The sequence below is a fragment of the Bubalus bubalis genome, chromosome 16 (assembly GCF_019923935.1).
Source record: "Bubalus bubalis isolate 160015118507 breed Murrah chromosome 16, NDDB_SH_1, whole genome shotgun sequence".
Classification (NCBI taxonomy): domain Eukaryota; kingdom Metazoa; phylum Chordata; class Mammalia; order Artiodactyla; family Bovidae; genus Bubalus; species Bubalus bubalis.
This window is the reverse complement of record NC_059172.1, coordinates 55,602,515-55,622,368: the sequence shown is the minus strand read 5'-3', so window position 1 is coordinate 55,622,368 and position 19,854 is coordinate 55,602,515. Positions and strand designations below refer to the sequence as shown.

At 38.0% G+C, this 19,854-nt stretch overlaps 1 protein-coding gene and 1 non-coding gene across 5 annotated transcripts in view; one reads left to right on the top strand and one right to left on the bottom strand.

The window, feature by feature from the left end:
- The window catches only part of CBL (Cbl proto-oncogene), a 97,186-nt gene that overhangs the window by 8,151 nt on the left and 69,181 nt on the right, over window positions 1–19,854 (top strand). For 2 of the 4 annotated variants that reach the window (XM_006054399.4, XM_006054398.4), the window contains exon 2: window positions 15,442–15,689. The exons of 1 other annotated variant lie outside the window; for it this stretch is intronic. In XM_006054399.4, the coding sequence (XP_006054461.2) occupies window positions 15,442–15,689 (248 nt within the window). Of the gene's footprint in view, window positions 1–15,441; window positions 15,690–15,840; window positions 15,971–19,854 lie in introns of those variants that run through there. One more of the 4 variants, XM_006054400.4, reaches the window with a different exon arrangement.
- TRNAG-CCC lies at window positions 14,416–14,488 on the bottom strand. The gene has a single exon. It is a non-coding gene; the product is annotated as a tRNA-Gly (tRNA).

The following is a 19,854-nucleotide window of genomic DNA, read 5'->3' as shown; positions in this document are numbered from 1 at the left end:
TCTTTGTGAGAAACAATTTATGGATCCTAAAATATATAGAACAAAATGTAAGTCTCCCTTTACTCCCCTACCCCTAAACTACTATTCTCTGTAGAGTTAACCACTGTCTACTATTTGGGGTCCATCCCTCCAGTTCCTTTTTCTAAGCGGCTCTGAACAAGTTGTTGCCTTCTTAGCATTTAGTCGCAAAGGCTGACAACTAATAAGTCCTTATATTGTGGAGCAGTTTACAATTTCACATCTGCTGATACAGTAAAAATTTCAAAATAATGTGTCTTATGAGATTGAAACAAGATTCAGAGAAATTAAGTAAGATAAGCCACCCAACTCATAGTTTTGGTTTTTAATGTGGATCTTTAACTGGTGTTTAGACTCTGTTAAGTGAGTTTTATAAACCAGTGCTTCTCAGACTTTAACATTAATTCAGATCTGTGCATCTTGTCTGAGTAGGTCTGAGGTGGGGCCTGAAACTCTGTGTTGCTGACATGTTTCATACTTCAAGAAGCAAGGCCCCTTCCACAGTTACTTTTATTTTAGATAAGCTTGACAGATTTTATTAAAAAAAAGTGGAGTATCTTATTTATGTTTAAGATATGTTCTTAAATTTGAAAAGTAGTATATATAACGTTTTTAATATATATAAAATACATTGTTATACAAAAGTGGGATTTTTAAACAAAAATGCTTCTAGAATGAAAAGATTATCTATGTTGATACAACATGTAGGTCTCCTTGAATTCTTTTTTTAAGTTTTATTTAGATTTTATAATATGGATATATATATATATATATATGTTTATTTAACAAATCATAGTGATAGTGTTCTGGGTTGTTTGTGATTTTTAATATTAGAAACGGTTACAGTGACAATCTATTATGCAGTTTCTAGGTATTCTTCAGAATAAACTTCTAGAAATGAAATGTACTGGGTCAAGGGAATCAAACATTAAACTTTGAAAAGTATGTATTGGCACATTGCCTTCCAAAAAATCTGCTTTCATCCACAGTCCTTGTCTAGTTTGTTGATTTAAATATGGTAGCTGATTCCTAGTTCCTTTAGGTGAAAATCGTGTTGGCACCTTTCCACATCACGTTTTCATTGAACTTCTTGCTGGGTGCTAGGGAGTTAAGAATGAGCCAATGCTCACATTTACAAACTAGAGATATAACTGAAGTTACGCCGGGTGAGGAATCCCAGCCCTGCTCCCTATACCCCACACCATGGGAACCATTAGGCAAATCTTTACCTAATCCTTGAGAAGACCAGAAAGGGAATTGGGACTGGGGAGGTGCTTTAGACCAAACTGGAAACTCCACAATATCCTAAATCACAGTTGTGCTCTAATTAGGGTCTGATATCCAAAAATGATGCTAAAATAATTTAATCTCTAGTTCATGCTAAGTATTTGGTTTTGAAGTTGCATTGATAAGTCTGGGGAGAGAATTATTTTTTCTTTTTAAAGACAGAATCCATATATAAAAACTGCACAGTTAAGCTGTAAGCACATGTCAGTTATTTAATTTCCTATTGACTGTATTTTTGTCCTGCGATTAATGTGATAAATGAAAATAATGAGATTGGTAATTAGTTGTAAGTGGCAGAGTGTTTTTAATAAATAGGGTTGGGTGGTATTTGAGAAGTTCAGTTCATTTCAGTCACTCAGTCTTGTCCAACTCTTTGCGACCCTATGAATCGTAGCACGCCAGGCCTCCCTGTCCATCACCAACTCCTGGAGTTCACCCAAACTCATGTGCGAGTTAGTGATGCCATCCAGCCATCTCATCCTCTGTCATCCCCTTCTCCTCCTGCCCCCAATCCCTCCCAGCATCAGGGTCTTTTCCAGTGAGTCAGCTCTTCGCATGAGGTGGCCAAAATATTGGAGTTTCAGCCTCAGCAAGAGTCCTTCCAATGAACACCCAGGACTGGTCTCCTTTAGGATGGACTGGTTGGATCTCCTTGCAGTCCAAGGGACTCGCAAGAGTCTTCTCCGACACCACAGTTCAAAAGCTTCAATTCTTCAGCACTCAGCTTTCTTCACAGTCCAACTCTCCCATCCATACATGACCACTGGAAAAACCGTAGCCTTGACTAGACGGACCTTTGTTGGCAAAGTGATGTCTCTGCTTTTGAATATGCTATCTAGGTTGGTCATAACTTTCCTTCCAAGGAGTAAGCGTCTTTTCATTTCATGGCTGCAGTCACCATCTGCAGTGATTTTGGAGCCCAGAAAAATAAAGTCTGACGCTGTTTCCACTGTTTCCCCATCTATTTCCCATGAAGTGATGGGACCAGATGCCATGATCTTAGTTTTCTGAGTGTTGAGCTTTAAGCCAAGTTTTTCGCTCTCCTCTTTCACTTTCATCAAGAGGCTCTTTAGTTCTTCTTCACTTTCTGCCATAAAGGTGGTGTCATCTGCATATCTGAGGTTATTGATGTTTCTCCCGGCAATCTTGATTCCAGCTTGTGCTTCCTCCAGCCCAGCATTTCTCATGATGTACTCTGCATATAAGTTAAATAAGCAGGATGACAATATACAGCCTTGACGTATTCCTTTTCCTGTTTGGAAGCAGTCTGTTGTTCCATGTCCAGTTCTAACTGTTGCTTCCTGACCTGCATACAGATTGCTCAAGAGGCAGGTCAGGTGGTCTGGTATTTCCATCTCTTTCAGAATTTTCCACAGTTTCTTGTGATCCACACAGTCAAAGGCTTTGGCATAGTCCATAAAGCAGAAATAGATTTGAGAAGTGTTGGGCAGAAAGTGAAGAGGAACTAAAAAAAAAGCTTCTTGATGAAAGTGAAAGAGGAGAGTGAAAAAGTTGGCTTAAAACTCAACATTCAGAAAACAAAGATCATAGCATCCGGTCCCATCACTTCATGGGAAATAGATGGGGAAACAGTGGAATCAGTGTCAGACTTTATTTTTGGGGGCTCCAAAATCACTGCAGATGGTGACTGCAGCCATGAAATTAAAAGACGCTTACTCCTTGGAAGGAAAGTTATGACCAACCTAGATAGCATATTCAAAAGCAGAGACATTACTTTGCCAACAAAGGTCCGTCTAGTCAAGGCTACGGTTTTTCCATTGGTCATGTATGGATGTGAGAGTTGGACTGTGAAGAAAGCTGAGTGCCGAAGAATTGATGCTTTTGAACTGTGGTGTTGGAGAAGACTCTTGAGAGTCCCTTGGACTGCAAGGAGATCCAACTAGTCCATTCTAAAGGAGATCAGTCCTGGGTGTTCATTGGAAGGACTGATGCTAAAGCTGAAACTCCAGTACTTTGGCCACCTCATGCAAAGAGCTGACTCATTGGAAAAGACTCTGATGCTGGGAGGGATTGGGGGCAGGAGGAGAAGGGGACGACAGAAGATGAGATGGCTGGATGGCATCGACGAGTTGATGGACGTGAGTTTGAGTGAACTCCAGGAGTTGGTGATGGACAGGGAGGCCTAGGCGTGCTGTGATTCATGGGGTCGCAAAGAGTTGGACATGACTGGGCAACTGAACTGAAGTGAACTGGATAGTAGTTATAGTTCAGGTCCCTGGATGGGTTTTGATAAATCAATAATGGAGAATAGTAATTAGAAGTAAAAGACTTTTTTTCCTTGGGACCATCACTAGTGATGATATGTTTCTCTTAAAAAAATATTGGTTTCTGATTTCTCTTTGAAAAGTGTCAGGAGTCGTTTTCACTTAAAAGCTTTACTGTGTAGTTACACTTGTAAAACTTAAAATCTCTTTTAAGTTTCTACGTTGATTAGTTTCTAAAATTTGAAGCTTTAAGAAGACTTTAAGAAATTAATTGATCTAACTCTTAATTTGTAGAAGGAGAGAGTCACAGAAAGATGAGTAACCTGCTCAAGGTCACATAGCCAGTTAATGTCAGTCACCAGACTAGGACCCAGGTCTCTTGGCTCCTAGTCCTTTCTGGTACACTTCTTGTTCTCTTGAGCAACTGATTCTTTAAAACTGTGGTCAAATTTTCTGTGTTTTATGTATAGTTCACCATACTGAATACGTGCTTTTGAAGCATAGTGGTTATTTTAATCATGCTTTTTATCATACAAAAAAGTTGGAAATGAAAAATGCTTCCATGGATAAGTTAAGGTTACAGAGATAAAAATACTTAATCATTCATAGTCTATAAGTTATATTAAAACTATAAGCTTATAGTTTTCTAACTAGAAATTTAATTCCTTAGTGTTATAGAAGATTCTGTATTCAGAATAGAGTTAGGTAGTTTCCAACCATAATTTATTCCTCTTTATTGTAATCATAGCCTTTCCAAAATTTTTTTTGTTGACCATTGAGCCCTTGGCAGAAGCAAAGGAAGGTGCTAGTCCAGCGAGGAAGCTATTATGAATGGAGTATATGGCAGCTGTACAAGAATATTGTGGTTCCCGGAGCTGAGTGTTTCTTTTTGACATTGTTCTGAGTGATGCTGTAAATGTACAGGCAGAAGTAAACAAAAGGAAGCCATTTTTGTATTCCAGGACTTGTAAAGTGAAATAAAATTAGTCAAATGGAGAATAGACTAAGAAGGAAAATATCTTTCAGAAATTTTTCTGATGAAGTTTTAAAGCTCAGAATGCTCATTTGTACTTTAGAGGTTAATGAAAACTAAGTGTTTAAAATTCTTTGTGACCCCATGGACTGTAGCCTACCAGGCTCCTCCGTCCATCCATGGGATTTTCCAGGCAAGCTTACTGGAGTGGGTTGCCATTTCCTTCTCCAGGGGGATCTTCCTGACCCAGGGATTAAACCCAGGTCTTCTGCATTGTAGGCAGACGCCTTTAATGTCTGAGCCACCTTGTATCCCTAAGTAGTAAAGGCAGGTTCTTTTGGCTTTCGATGTTTCTTAACTATTGACTTGAATTATTCACAAAGGCTTTGGGAAACTTTTCCCCTAGAGGCTCTGAATATTTGGGGAATTTTTTTTTTCTGGAGATTTTAATATCAAAAAAGTTTATCTATATACTTTCTTTATGGTCTGTGTTAGTGCTAAAGACTCTGAGTTGTCAGTGGAGTGCTGATTTTCCTGGTCATGTGATGATTTATCTTTGAAATATCTTGAGGAAAGCAGATATTTAATCTACAAACGATCTTTATGAGGTCACATTCTAAGGAGGGACTGGTAACATTCATGGGATGTACCATGGGATGGTCGTGGTTCAAAAATGTGAACTAATCAAGTGTTTCGGAGACATTTTAAAACTCATGATATTTTAAATCTGTTTGTTGTGAGGGGTAATATGGTTTTTCAGTTCATTGTCATTAACAGCATTTATTGTTTGCTTACTATAGGTTGGGCAGAACAATTTTAGTTTAGTTTTGTTGTTGGAAGGGAGTATACCTTTTTTTCCAGAGGTATTAGGCAAATACTGCATTTTAGCCTGAATTCTTAATACATTTGCTTTGAAATAGGGAGAATATAGGAGAAGGCAATGGCACCGCACTCCACTACTCTTGCCTGGAGAATCCCATGGATGGAGGAGCCTGGTAGGCTACAGTCCATGGGGTCTCGAAAAGTCAGGTGCAACTGAGCAGCTTCACGTTCACTTTTCACTTTCATGCATTGAAGAAGGAAATGGCAACCCACTCCAGTGTTCTTGCCTGGAGAATCCCAGGGACAGAGGAGCCTGGTGGGCTGCCATCTATGGGGTCTCACAGAGTCGGACACAACTGAAGTGACTTAGCAGCAGCAGGGAGAATATATGGGTTAGGGGTGTGTGGCCCTGGATATAATAAATTTGGAGGGACCTCTGCTTGATTTGAACCTTTGAAGGAGTGGATACTGTAGCTTTTGCAGATTGTTGGTCACCCTATTCTTGGGAGGCTTGCTGCCTTTTCTCCATCTTTTGGTTACGAAGTAGTCTGAGACCATACAGGTTTGGAAGGCTACCTGCGGCATGGCCAGGATGGTAGGAATAATGATGTCAATTTCTGGGAGTCATCAAAGGGTTATGTGAGGTCTAACTTGTCTTCAATAGATAATTCCTATGTAACCTGCAGATAAACCTGGTCAAGTTGTATGGAAATGGGGAGGGGTCGAGCCTTAAATGTCTGCTTTTTTTTGAAATTGTGCAGTCCCTTCATAAACACTTATTATGAGGTGGGTATTATCATTGTCTTACAGGTAAAAACTGAGGCTCAGAGGTTAAGAAATTTACTGAAAGTAAAAGACTGAAACAGGACATTCTGATGCGGCTATTTGGTATAATCTTGTTGTATTAAAACATTTTAATTTTAATTCAACACATAAAAACTTATATTTTAGGCTTTCTCTTACTGTCTCCTTTTTAATTCGCTAATGCTCCACATCTCTCTCTCAATGACCCTCTTCACCTTGCTCTTTACATTTTAGTCTCACTGACCTTTCTGTTCCTCAGATCCAAACCTGTTCCCACTCTAGGGCTGTTGGATTAGTTGTTCTCTCTGTTTGGCCTACTCTTCTGCTGATTCTACATGACTGGCTCCTTCCTGTAATTTTAACTGAGCCTAAGTTCATCTTAGAGAGGCTTTCCCTACTCACTATGCTACAGTGTCATTCAGTATTTTCTTATTCTATTTTAATTATCTGCAAAGAAGCTGATATTTTTCTTATTGATTTCCCTTTGTTGTTTATTGCTTGATTCCTCTCAGATTCAGGATTATTTTATTTTCACTTCTATGTCCCAGTGCCTGACATATTTGTTGAATGGGTACATTGAGAAAACTCAAAACCAGGTGCAACCTTCTTAAATATTTGTGTCTGTTTCAACCTGTCCTCTCTCCCTTTCTTCCTGTTTTAGGGGAAGAAGGTGTCCCTTCTTTTTATGGTATTAGGTGTTTAGTGTTCCTAGCACCCCACTCCAGTACTCTTGCCTGGAAAATCCCATGGATGGAGGAGCCTGGTGGGCTGCAGTCCATGGGGTTGCGAAGAGTCGGACACGACTGAGTGACTTCACTTTGCCTTTTCACTTTCATGGATTGGAGAAGGAAATGGCAACCCACCCCAGTGTCCTTGCCTGGAGAATCCCAGGGACGGCAGAGCCTGGTGGGCTGCTGTCTATGGGGTCGCACAGAGTCGGACATGACTGAAGCGACTCAGCAGCAGCAGCAGCAGCTGTGTTATAGACCCCATTTAATTTATCTTCTCTTCTGGTTCTTTATCCATGTAAAACACATTCAGTAATCTCTGAAAATAAAAACCTTCAGTCTTGGTCTCTTAGTCTCAATGTCACAGTCCCCTAACTCCTTCCATGGACTAATTTAAGAACCTAACATTTTAATTTTTATTATAAATGTATATTCTCAATCATAAATACCTGCCTTACAAATGAGATTTTGGAATGTAATACTTACAAATCGAAGACTACTTTTTAAAAATTAGTATGAGGTCATAACTCTGTTGCATTTCAAGTATATTGTCTTCTGAGGTAGAGTCCTGTTTCTTGGCTGTGTTGTTCCCTTTTGGCTTGAACCCCTTAATAGGATGAGCCGCTTCCTAAAACACTGCTAAAATATTCATAAATCAGATATTTTTGTTGATTCAGCTTGTCTTTATTGCTAGACTTATATAGGGCTATATTTCAAGAGTACAGGAAATGATGTACAGAGGATAAAATGTTTAGTTTAAAAATTTTCATATGCTCTTACATCATTTGAAGAACACTTAGTAATTAAATTGGAATTTTTGCAATTGTTCTAGACGGACCTAGTGATTCCAAAGTTGTTCGTTGCAGTGATATTTGTAATAGCGAAGACTTAAAAACCATATTAATGTTAAAGTGGAAGGGATGGTTTAAGATGCAGTATGTCCATAGAGTACATCATTTAGATGTCTTTAAAAAGTTTCTATAAGCTTTTGGTGACACAAAATAGGAATTTAAAAATATGAATTAAAGCATAGGAAGTCAGATTTCTTCTTCTACCAATGTTAGAATAGGTTGTTTCAGTTCAGTCGCTCAGTCGTGTCCGACTCTTTGCGGCCCCATGAATCGCAGCACGCCAGGCCTCCCTGTCCATCACCAACTCCCGGAGTTCACTCAGGCTCAAGTCCATCGAGTCGGTGAGGCCATCCAACCATATCATCCTCTGTCGTCCCCTTCTCCTCCTGCCCCCAATCCCTCCCAGCATCAGAGTCTTTTCCAGTGAGTCAACTCTTCGCGTGAGGAGGCCAAAGTACTGGAGTTTCAGCTTTAGCATCATTCCTTCCAAAGAAATCCCAGGGCTGATCTCCTTCAGAATGGACTGGTTGGATCTCCTTGCAGTTCAAGGGACTCTCAAGAGTCTTCTCCAACACCACAGTTCAAAAGCATCAGTTCTTCGGCGCTCAGCCTTGTTCACAGTCCAACTCTCACATACATACATGACCACTGGAAAAACCATAGCCTTGACTAGACGGACCTTTGTTGGCAAAGTGATGTCTCTGCTTTTGAATATGCTATCTAGGTTGGTCATAACTTTCCTTTCAAGGAGTAAGCATCTTTTAATTTCATGGCTGCAGTCACCATCTGCAGTGATTTTGGAGCCCAGAAAAATAAAGTCTGACACTGTTTCCCCATCTGTTTCCCATGAAGTGATGGGACCGGATGCCATGATCTTCGTTTTCTGAATGTTGAGCTTTAAGCCAACTTTTTCACTCTCCACTTTCACTTTCATCAAGAGGCTTTTTAGTTCCTCTTCACTTTCTGCCATAAGGGTGGTGTCATCTGCGTATCTGAGGTTATTGATATTTCGCCCGGCAATCTTGATTCCAGCTTGTTTCTTCCAGTCCAGCGTTTCTCATGATGTACTCTGCTTATAAGTTAAATAAACAGGGTGACAATATATAGCCTTGACGTACTCCTTTTCCTATTTGGAACCAGTCTGTTGTTCCATGTCCAGTTCTAACTGTTGCTTCCTGACCTGCATACAGATTGCTCAAGAGGCAGGTCAGGTGGTCTGGTATTTCCATCTCTTTCAGAATTTTCCACAGTTTCTTGTGATCCACACAGTCAAAGGCTTTGGCATAGTCCATAAAGCAGAAATAGATGTTTTTCTGGAACTCTCTTGCTTTTTCCATGATCCAGCGGATGTTGGCAATTTGATCTCTGGTTCCTCTGCCTTTTCTAAAACCAGCTTGAACATCAGGAAGTTCATGGTTCACGTATTGCTGAAGCCTGGCTTGGAGAATTTTGAGCATTACTTGACTAGCGTGTGAGATGAGTGCAATTGTGCAGTAGTTTGAGCATTCTTTGACATTGCCTTTCTTTGGGATCGGAATGAAAACTGACCTTTTCCAGTCCTGTGGCCATTGCTAAGTTTTCCAAATTTGCTGGCATATTGAGTGCAGCACTTTCACTGCATCATCTTTTAGAATTTGAAATAGCTCAACTGGAATTCCATCACCTCCACTAGCTTTGTTCGTAGTGATGCTTTCAAAGGCCCACTTGACTTCACATTCCAGTATGTCTGGCTCTAGGTCAGTGATCACACCATGGTGATTATCTGGGTCGTAAAGATCTTTTTTGTACAGTTCTGTGTATTCTTGCCATCTCTTCTTAATATCGTCTGCTTCTGTTAGGTCCATACCATTTCTGTCCTTTATTGAGCCCATCTTTGCATGAAATGTTCCCTTGGTATCTCTAATTTTCTTGAAGAGATCTCTAGTCTTTCCCATTCTGTCGTTTTCCTCTATTTCTTTGCATTGATCGCTGAGGAAGGCTTTCTTATCTCTCCTTGCTATTCTTTGGAACTCTGCATTCAGATGCTTATATCTTTCCTTTTCTCTTTTGCTTTTCGCTTCTCTTCTTTTCACAGCTATTTGTAAGGCCTCGCCAGACAGCCATTTTGCTTTTTTGCATTTCTTTTCCATGGGCATGGTCTTGATCCCTGTCTCCTGTACAATGTCACGAACCTCATTCCATAGTTCATCAGGCACTCTATCTATCAGATCTAGGCCCTTAAATCTATTTCTCACTTCCACTGTATAATCATAAGGGAATAAGTGAAAAGCAGCCTCAGATTATCTTCATAATTTTTTATATACAGTGTTCAGCCCTCCATAAAAATTAGGAAGGCTTATGAAAAGATAAATTACAATGAACAGGAAAGATTGATAATATAAACATACAAAGGATACAGATATTTGAGCTGTCAGTCATGGGTTTATATCTATGATTATTGTCTTAGAAGAATTGAAAGTAAAATTGATAATTTTGTCAGAGATCTGAAATGGTAAATAATGAAATAGAAATTCTAGAACTGAAAAACAGAAGAACTGATTGTTACGAACTCAGTGGTTGGGTTTAACAGTATAAAGCTGAAGGAAAAACTAGTGAAGTGGAAGATAAGTCAGAAAAAAATCTAGACTGAAGCATTGAGAGACAAAAGGATGGAGAGTATGAGAGGCATATGGAATACTGAGCAAAGTTCTCATGGACAAGTACTTGAAGTTGAGAAAGAGAATAAAGAGAATGAGGCAGAAGCTGTATTTGATGGGAAATTGGTTGAGAATTTTCCCAAACTGGTGAAAATGAAGTCATAAATTAAAAAAGTGTTCTCAACACCAGGAAAAATCCAGAGTAAACTGCACCGAGGCACATTATTAGTAAAGCCTGAAGAAAAGAGAAATCTTATGAGCAACCACAGAATAAAAGACATTTTATATTCAAAGGTGCAGCAGCGAGACTGACAGCATGACTTTTCAGCAGGAACAGTGGTATCCAGAAGGCATACCTCATTTTATTGCACTTAACAGATAACACATTTTTTATAAATTGAAGGTTTGTGGCAGCCCTGTGTTGTCAGTTGAAGATTAGCAATTTTTTAGTAATATTTTAAAATTAAGGTATGTATATTATTTTATAAGACACATTACTATTGCACGCTTAATAGACTGCAGTATAATACAAAGATAGCTTATGTGCACTGGGGAACCAAAAATTTTGTGTGAGTTGCTTTATAGCAGTACTCCCTTCATTGCAGTGGTTTGGTCTGGAAATGGTGGTATCGCTGAGGTATGCCTGTAGCTGAGGAGAACTTACAGCCCATAGCCTATACCCTAAAGGGCATAGGGTGTTCTTTAGGCTGAAGGAAAATGGTTTCAGATGCAATGAAGAGGATTGGGAAGGGTGGTTATGTGGGTAAATATGAATGAATGTTGTCTGTGTAAAATAATAGTAATAATGACTTATGAACTTGATATGCTATTTGGGATTAAAATGTATGATAGTAATAGCACATGACTTGAAAAGAGTAAATGGAGTTAGTGCTCCACGTCGCTTGCGTTGTCTGGGAGTATAAAAGTACTACTTGATAGAAGCTTTCATGAGTCAGAGTGCATTTTATAATTACTAAGGTGTTCATTTAAAGAGTAGCAGAAGAATATATATTTGACAAGCTAATGGCGAAAATTGGGACAATAAACACGTAAACTAAATGAGGGCTAGAAAGGGGAGGTAAAGGAATATGAAACAAGAGAGACACACATTGGAACAGTAAATTATTTTATTATTCACTATATTGTCAGAACTTACTAAGTGAGCCATATGAAATTGGCAGTATTTGGCCTGCAATAATAAGTTTCATAATTGAAGTGTAAACAGGTCAAATTAGTTAAAACCAAAGATTGTCAGGATGGATTAAAAGGAAGCCAGTTATATTCTGCACAACAAAATCATGCCTTAAGTGTAAGAAATTTTTTCTTTTTTTTTTTTTTTTGGTGCACAGCTCGGCTTGCAGGATCTCAGTTCCCTGATCAGGGATTGAACCCAGGCCATGCAGTTGAAAGCCCAGAATCCTAACCACTAGCCCCCCATTTGTAGACTTTTTGATGATGGCTAGGAAATCCCATGGACGGAGGAGCCTGGTAGGCTACAGTCCATGGGGTCTCGAAGAGTCTGACACAACTGAGCGACTTCACTTTCACTTTTCACTTTCATGCACTGGAGAAGGAAATGGCAACCCACTCCAGTGTTCTTGCCTGGAGAATCCCAGGAATGGGGGAACCTGGTGGGCTGTCATCTGTGGGGTCGCACAGAGTCGGACACGACTGTCGCCACTTAGCAGCAGCAGCAATCTGACCAGTGTAAGGTGATTTCCTCACTGTAGTTTTGATTTGCATTTTTCTACTAATAAATGATGTTGAGCTTCTTTTCATGTGTTTGGCCGTTTGTATGTCTCCTTTGAAGATGTGTCTATTTAGATCTTCCTCTTATTTTTTGATTAGGTTGGTTGTTTTTTGAAATTGAGCTGAATGAGCTGTTTGTATATTTTGGAGATTAATCCCTTGTCAGTTGCTTTGTTTGAGAACATTTTCTCCCATTCTGTGGGTTGTCTTTTGTTTTGTTTACGGTTATGATTTGTTTTTGTGTCTTAAGTAATACTTCCCCTTTATGTTGATCATGAAGTTCAACAAATATTTTCCAAATTTTTTTCCTAAAATCTTCAAAGCTTTTTCTCTACACAAAATCTTTAATTCACTGGAAATTTACTTCTTATGTAATGTGTAAGGGATATATTTTTTCCATATGAATAACCAGTTTTCCAGTAGTTTTTCTCTTAAATTGTTTTGTGGGTTTGCTTTTTTTTGGCCATGCCTCAGGGCATGCAGGATCTTAGTTCCCTGACCAGGGAGAGGACCTGTGCCCCCGAAGTAGAAGTGCAGAGTCCTAACCACTGGATCACCAGGGACCTCCTCGTGAACTTATTTGTAATGCCGCTTCTGATACTGAATTTCTGTACGTGTGTGTCTCTGTTTGGTCTCTCTTCTTATCCATTTGATCATTTATCTGTCTTTGGGCGATATCACATTATTTTAATTATAAGATGTGAAAGAGTCTTGATAGCCCATTGGGTAAATACCCCCTACTTCAAAATAGGGTTGACTGGTTTTTCATTTCTTTTTATTCCATGTGAGTTTGGGATCAACTTGTTAAGTTCTGCGAAAAAGCTCTTTGGGGTTTTGATAGGAAGTGCCCTGAATTTATATACTAACTTGGGGGAAAAGTGACATTTCCTTAAACATGATACAATTCTTCCTTAATTTCTGTTTTTATGTTCTTCAGTAAAATTTAATAATTTTCTTCATACAGGTCTTGCACATTGTTAGATGTATTCCTAGGAGCCTTAAAATTTTATTTAAGCCATTTAAAATGACAACAATTAAAATCATGTTTTAAAATTATTTATAAAATGTTTATGAATGCTGTTTTGGTTTATCAGCTTTGAATCCAGGTTACTTTTGAATCCAGTAACCTGTTAGACTCTTTATTTCTAATGGTTTGTCAGTTCTCCTTTATTTTAATCATGGACAGTTATATCAGCTGCAAATAAAATAAAATTTATTTTTTTCTGTTACTCACATTTTTACCACCTATGTATGCACATCTCAACAATTTAATGGGATATCTTTGTAACAGTAGTGTAGTCATATATTGTAATGGTGTTAAGGATATTTTGTTTTCTGGTTTCTTTAGATCTGTTTTGAGAGGAGCATCCATGTGGTAGTGTGGTGGTGGTGGTGTAGTCGCTAAGTCGTGTCTGACTCTTGCGACACCATGGACTGTAGCCTGCCAGGCTCTTCTGTCCTTGTCCAGGCAAGAGTACTGGAGTGGGTTGCTATTTCCTTCTCCAATATTGTAGTGTATTATTGCTAATAAATATACTACAATTTATCCACTCTACTGTTGATGGACATTTGGGTTGTTTGCAGTTGTTAGGTGTTACATATTTTTGTATGTGTATCCTAGTATACCTTTCCAGGTGGAGACCTGCAGGTTCGTACAGCATATAAATCTTTAGCCTGACAATATAGTGCTGAACTGTTTTTCAAGGTGGTTTTATTAGCTTGGATTCCCACCAGTAGTATTTGAAGGTCCTTGCTCCTTTCCAGTGATTAGCATTACCAGTTTGGTGTATGTAGTGGTAGTTGTGAGCATATGATTTTCATTTTAATGAAATTAAAATGATTAATAAGACCAAGGGCCATTTCGTATGTTTAGTGGTTATTTGGATATCTTCTTTTGTTGTGTTCTTGTTCAAGTCTTTTGTTCATTTTGTATTAGGTTGTATCTGCTTTACTGATTTGTAGATGCTCTTTATATATTCTGGACATTTATATATATATGTCTTAATATATACATATTATGAATATCTTCTCTGTTTCTGTACATGCATTTTTACTCTTTCATGGTATCTAGAAGTTCTTTTAGAGTGTAGTAGACTAATATTTTCCTTTATTGCTAATGTATTTATGGTCCTGTTTCAGAATTTTTTCTCCATCATGAGGTAATGAAAGATAGTTTTCCTATCTTCTAAAGCTGCCTTTCACATTTAGGTCTAGAACCCATCTAGGTTTTTTGTTTTGTTTTGTCTTTTTTTTGAAGAGTGGATTCTTTTTATTTTATTTATCTTATTTTTTGGCCATGCTGTATAGCACATGGGATCTTAGTTCCCTGGCCAGGGATCAAACCTGTGTCCCCTGCATTGGGAGTGCAGAGTCTTAACCACTGGACCACCAGGGAAGTCCTTGATTTGTTTTGTTTATTGTATAGTATAAGGTGAGGGTTTAGTTTGACTTTCTTTTTTTCCTGTGTGATTGTACCACTACTGTTTTTGGAAAGATCATCACTCCATTGTGATAAGTCAAGGGTCTATATATGTGTGGGTCTATTTCTTTACTGAAATAGACGTTATTGTTCCGCTAATTTATGTTTTTTTCAGACACAGAAAAATCTATGTAAATGGAAAGTGCTAAATAAGAATAGGAATGAATACAAATCATTAATCATTATAACAAATATAAAATGTACTAAACTCACCAGTCAAAAAATAAAGATTGTTACATTGGATTAAAAAAATCTGACTATATGTTTTTTAAAAAGAGACCTACTTAAAGCTAAGAACTCAAAAAAGTTTAAAAGAAGGTAAAATGAATCACCAAGCACATTCTGAGAGTCTTGCATTTAAATGGGAAGAAATGGTATCTTGAAAGAGTTGGTTTCAACTCTTTGCTGGGTCTTTGCTGGGTCCAACAGCCTGTGCTCCTGTCCCCCAGTGGTTGTCAAAGCTCTAGGCTCCTACATTTCCAAGGTTTTCCTCCCAGGGCAGCCATGTTCTTTATTTGTGCCCCTGGAAATTTTCTGTTCTGTTGTGGGATGAGCCATGCATTTCAAAGGAACTTGCTGTACTTCGTCTAGCTTTTTTTAGGCATGTCTGTGGGTGTCTTCCCCACCCCAATTGTTTAGTCTTCTGTGTGTTATCTGAACTGTTAAATACAGTTTTAAGAACCCACCCTTTTGGGGGACTGCTAAAAGTGATTGCCTGTAGGGGGGGTGTTATGGATCATTTCTTATATTCTTGTGCATTTTTCATATTTTTGCAAAAGAGCACATATTTTATAACTTTTTTAAATTTAAAAAAGGAAGTTGCCCGTAAGATCCTCCAAGTAATAGTCCTTCTTTTCCATTTGTTGCAGGTGGTGCGGTTGTGTCAGAACCCAAAGCTGGCGCTAAAGAATAGCCCACCTTATATCTTAGACCTGCTGCCAGATACCTACCAGCATCTCCGCACTATCTTGTCAAGATATGAGGGGAAGATGGAGACACTTGGAGAAAATGAGTATTTTAGGGTGTTCATGGAGAATTTGATGAAGAAAACTAAGCAGACCATAAGCCTCTTCAAGGAGGGGAAAGAAAGAATGTATGAGGAGAATTCTCAGCCTAGGTAATGGAGAATACTACACAAATATTTATTCAGGTCTGTGGCTGCCCGAATGGGTAACACGTAGAAATAGTGGAGTTGGTTTTAATTTTATGTCAACAGAAATAGAATGCAAAGTTAACATTTTGACTTAAAGCTGTGTTTTGTGTTAAAGGTTGCCTTGGAGGGTAGTGATCCATCCCTAGCTCTGATCATTCATTTACCTCTGAAAAGTGAGTGACTTACAGTCAGGAAGATGAGCTGGAAACAGGCGGTTTTCTAGAGATCTGGAAGTTTGTGGATAGGTGAGTTTGAAAGAAAGAAGTTGGAGTTGACAGTAAATAGTAAGGGGTCAGATTTGGACCATGAACTGTGGCCCACCAGACTCCTCTGTCCATGGGATTCTCCAGGCAAGAATACTGGAGTGCGTTGCCATGCCCTTCTCCAGGGGATCTTCCCCCACCTAGGGATCAAACGTGTCTCTTACATACGTCTCCTGCATTGGCAGCCATGTTCTTTACCACAAGCTCCATCTGGGAAGCCTCATTTGCCTGAGCTGGTAGCATATTAAGTAAGGTTATAAGTTGGGGATAAATAGAAAAAAATTAGCTAGTAGTTTGGATAACTTTAAAAAAAAATAAACCTAAGTGAAATGACATTTTCTTTATAGGTAAAGTAGCTTTTCAATTAGAGAAAATAGAATACTTTTCAAATAGAATTGGCAAAATGCAGTTAATTCAATAAATATTTGAGGAACCATTAAGTATTCTTTTGTAATTATTAAATGCTAAAAACTGTATTGCGGTTCCGTATGTTATTGGCTTGGTTGTTGTAAATTATGTATTGGGAGAGAAATAGATTGATTGCATGTATTGTATAGTTGTGTTTTGTCCAGTCGGAATTAAATATTAACTCACCTGGAACAAGTAATAAGATATAAATTCTGTTAGAACTTTTTAGGGAGTAACTTACTCTTGAGGAGTGACTTGAATTGGGAGGGACAATAATTTCTGAGGGCATTCAGTCAATGTGCCAAGGAATAATTTATTAAATGGTATCCTTGTAGACTTTGATTCTGTTGACTTAGATTCTGGGAACTTTCATCTTTCACTTAAAATTTTACCCACATCATTACTCATGTTAACTTTACTGTGACAAATGACTCAGGTTTGGTCTAGAGTATTAGAATTTTCTTCTTAAGAGGATTTCTGGTGACTGAATTCTATTTGTAGGAACTTTTATAATATCTAATTTATATGAAAATGACCTTTGTCTACTTAAATTATTTAAATTTTATGGCTTTTGTTAAAACCATGACTACTTAGACATTAGCTAATCAGTCATTTTGTATTGCTAAATTAAAATAAAAGTAATTTTGGACTTTATTAAGTACCGTAACTTAAGAATAATTTTATTTATCATCCACAGTGTACTAGGTTCTAATTCTAGGAGGTGAAAAGAAGAGTTAAGCATTTAGTTCTGATGTCATGTGATAAATGCTTTAATAAAAATATGTACAAAATGCTGTATGAACAGTGTTGCCTAGTGGCATCAGGGAAGGTGGCACAGAGAAAGTATTATTTGAGCTAGATTTTGAAGGATCTTTTGAAGGAATTTTCTAGGCAGAGAAGTGAAGCAAAGGCTTTTAACACAGTGGTGTGAAAATGCAGGCTCTGTTTAAAGAACGTGAGCGGTCTGGTTTGGCTAGAACTAGGGGAGATAGATAAGCTGGAAATACAGGTTGGAGTCAGATTGTAAAGAGCTGTTTTTTGACCTCTAGAATTTCTCCTGTTGATAACATGCTGCTATAGAAAAGGTTTTATTTATTTATTTTTTGAATTGTTGTTCAGTTGCTAAGTCATGTGCAACTCTTTGTGGCCTCATGGACTACAGCTTTTTTAAAATAATGAAACAAAAATTGTAGATATTTCAGTCTTTTTGGAGCACACTGAACATTGATTGACATTTTACTTTTTTAAATTTTTATGACTGATAATTCATCACTGAGAGGCAGGATAGTCAACTGGTTAAGAAGAGGATTAACTTTGAAGCCAGCTGCCTTAGTTTGAATCTTAACTTTTCCACTTACTTAGTGTGATTCCTTGGTTTCCTCATCTGTAAAATGAGATAATAATATAACTTTTCTTGTGGGGAATCTGATAAGTAAATGTTTGGTACTTAGAACAGTGAATTTTCTTGTTGGGAATTTGAAGTAAATGTTTGGTACTTAGAACAGTGATTGGCATATGGAAAAAAATGAGTGGATTAGCTCTTATTATATTAATCATCTTCATTACTTTCATTACTATAAACATAGATTATTAGGTCAGGCTGTTTGTCATTAGTAAGCATAACCTGATGAAGTGCGTGGGACTTCCCAAATGGTGCTAGTGATAAAGAACCCACCTGCTAGTGAAGGAGACATAAGAAACAAGTTCAATCCCTAGACGGGGAAGATCCCCTGGGTAAGGGCATGGCAACCCACTCCAATATTCTTGCCTGGAGAATCCCATGGACAGAGGAGCCTGGCGGGCTATATAGTCCATAGGGGTACAAAGAGTCAGACATGACTGAAGCGACTTAGCAGGCACACATACATGCAATGAAATGCATAGACCAGTTTGCTCTTACTATATGGCTTCACAAGATGCTTGTAAGTTCTTTTGCTTTTTAAAAAAAATCTTACTGTCAATATGTCTGTTGGTATCAATTTCATTTCCCCTAATATAAAGCTTTTAATCCACTATAGGCTTGACCATACAACCAGGCTTGTACAAATTATATATAAAGTGGGAATAAATAAATTTGAGGTGAGAATACAATTTTTTTTTTGGTAAAGGAAAAATATATGGCTTTATGATCTTTGTGATCTGTATTTTGGGTGTTAGTAGGCTTTTTTCCTATGCAGTTTTAAAAATTGAGATAGAATTCATATACCATAAAATTCACCCTCATATAGTTTAGTAGTTTTGGTGTGTTCACAAAGTTGTGCAACTGTCACTACCACTTAATTCCAGAACATTTTTATCACCCCAAAAAGAAGCCTCATTTTCATTAGCAGTCACTCGCCATTCCCTACTCCTGCTTCTCCCCAGCCCTTGGTGATCAATAATATTTACTTTATGTCTCTGTGGATTGCCTGTAATAAACATTTCATTTACATATGGCCTTTTTTGTCTAGCGTCTTTGACTTAGCGTGTTTTCCCATTCATCCATCTTATAGCATAGATCATCACTTCATTCCTTTTTATGGCAAAATTATATTTATATTGTATTTGTGTGTGTGTGTGTGCACACTAAGTCATATCCAACTCCTTGCGACTCCATGGGCCATAGTCCACCAGGCACCTCTGTCCATGGGATTTCCTAGGCAAGATTACTGGAGTGGGTTGCCGTTTTCTTCCCCAAGGGTCTTCCTGACCTGGGGATCGAACCCTTGTTTCCTGTGTCTCCTGCATTGGTAGGCGGATTCTTTTCTACTGTGCTACCAGGGTATATTGTAATTATATTTTATTGATATTGTATTGACATTTTGATTACAGACATTTGGATGGTTTCTGTTACTAATAATGCTGCTATGAACATTTAAGCGCAATTTTTTGCGAGACTATATGTTTTCAGTTCTATTGGATATATATCTAGGAGTGGAATTGCTGAGTCATATGGTAATTCTGTGTTTAACATTTTGAGGAACCACCAAATTGTTTTCCACTGCAGCTGCACCATTTTACATTCCCCAAGCAATATATAAGAGTTCCAACTTCTCACCAATACTTACATTTTTTTTGTTATAGCCATCTTACTGGGTATGAAGTAGATACTCATTGTTTTGATTTTCATTTCCCTAATAAGTAATAAAATGAGCAGTCTTTTTATATGTTTATTCTCTGCTTGTGTATGTTCTCTGGAAAAATGTCTATTTGAGTCCTCTGCTTGTTTTTTTGACCTGGGTTACTTGGCATCCGGTTCTATCACTTCATGGCCTGTAGAAGGGGAAAAAGTGGAAGCAGTGACAGATTTTATTTTCTTGGGCTTTAAAATCACTGCAGACGGTGACTACAGCCATAAATTAAAAGACACTTGCTCCTTGGAAGGAACGCTATGACAAACCTAGACAGAATATTCAAAAGCAGAGATATCACTTTGCCAACAAAGGTCCATCTAGTCAAAGCTATAGTTTTTCCATTAG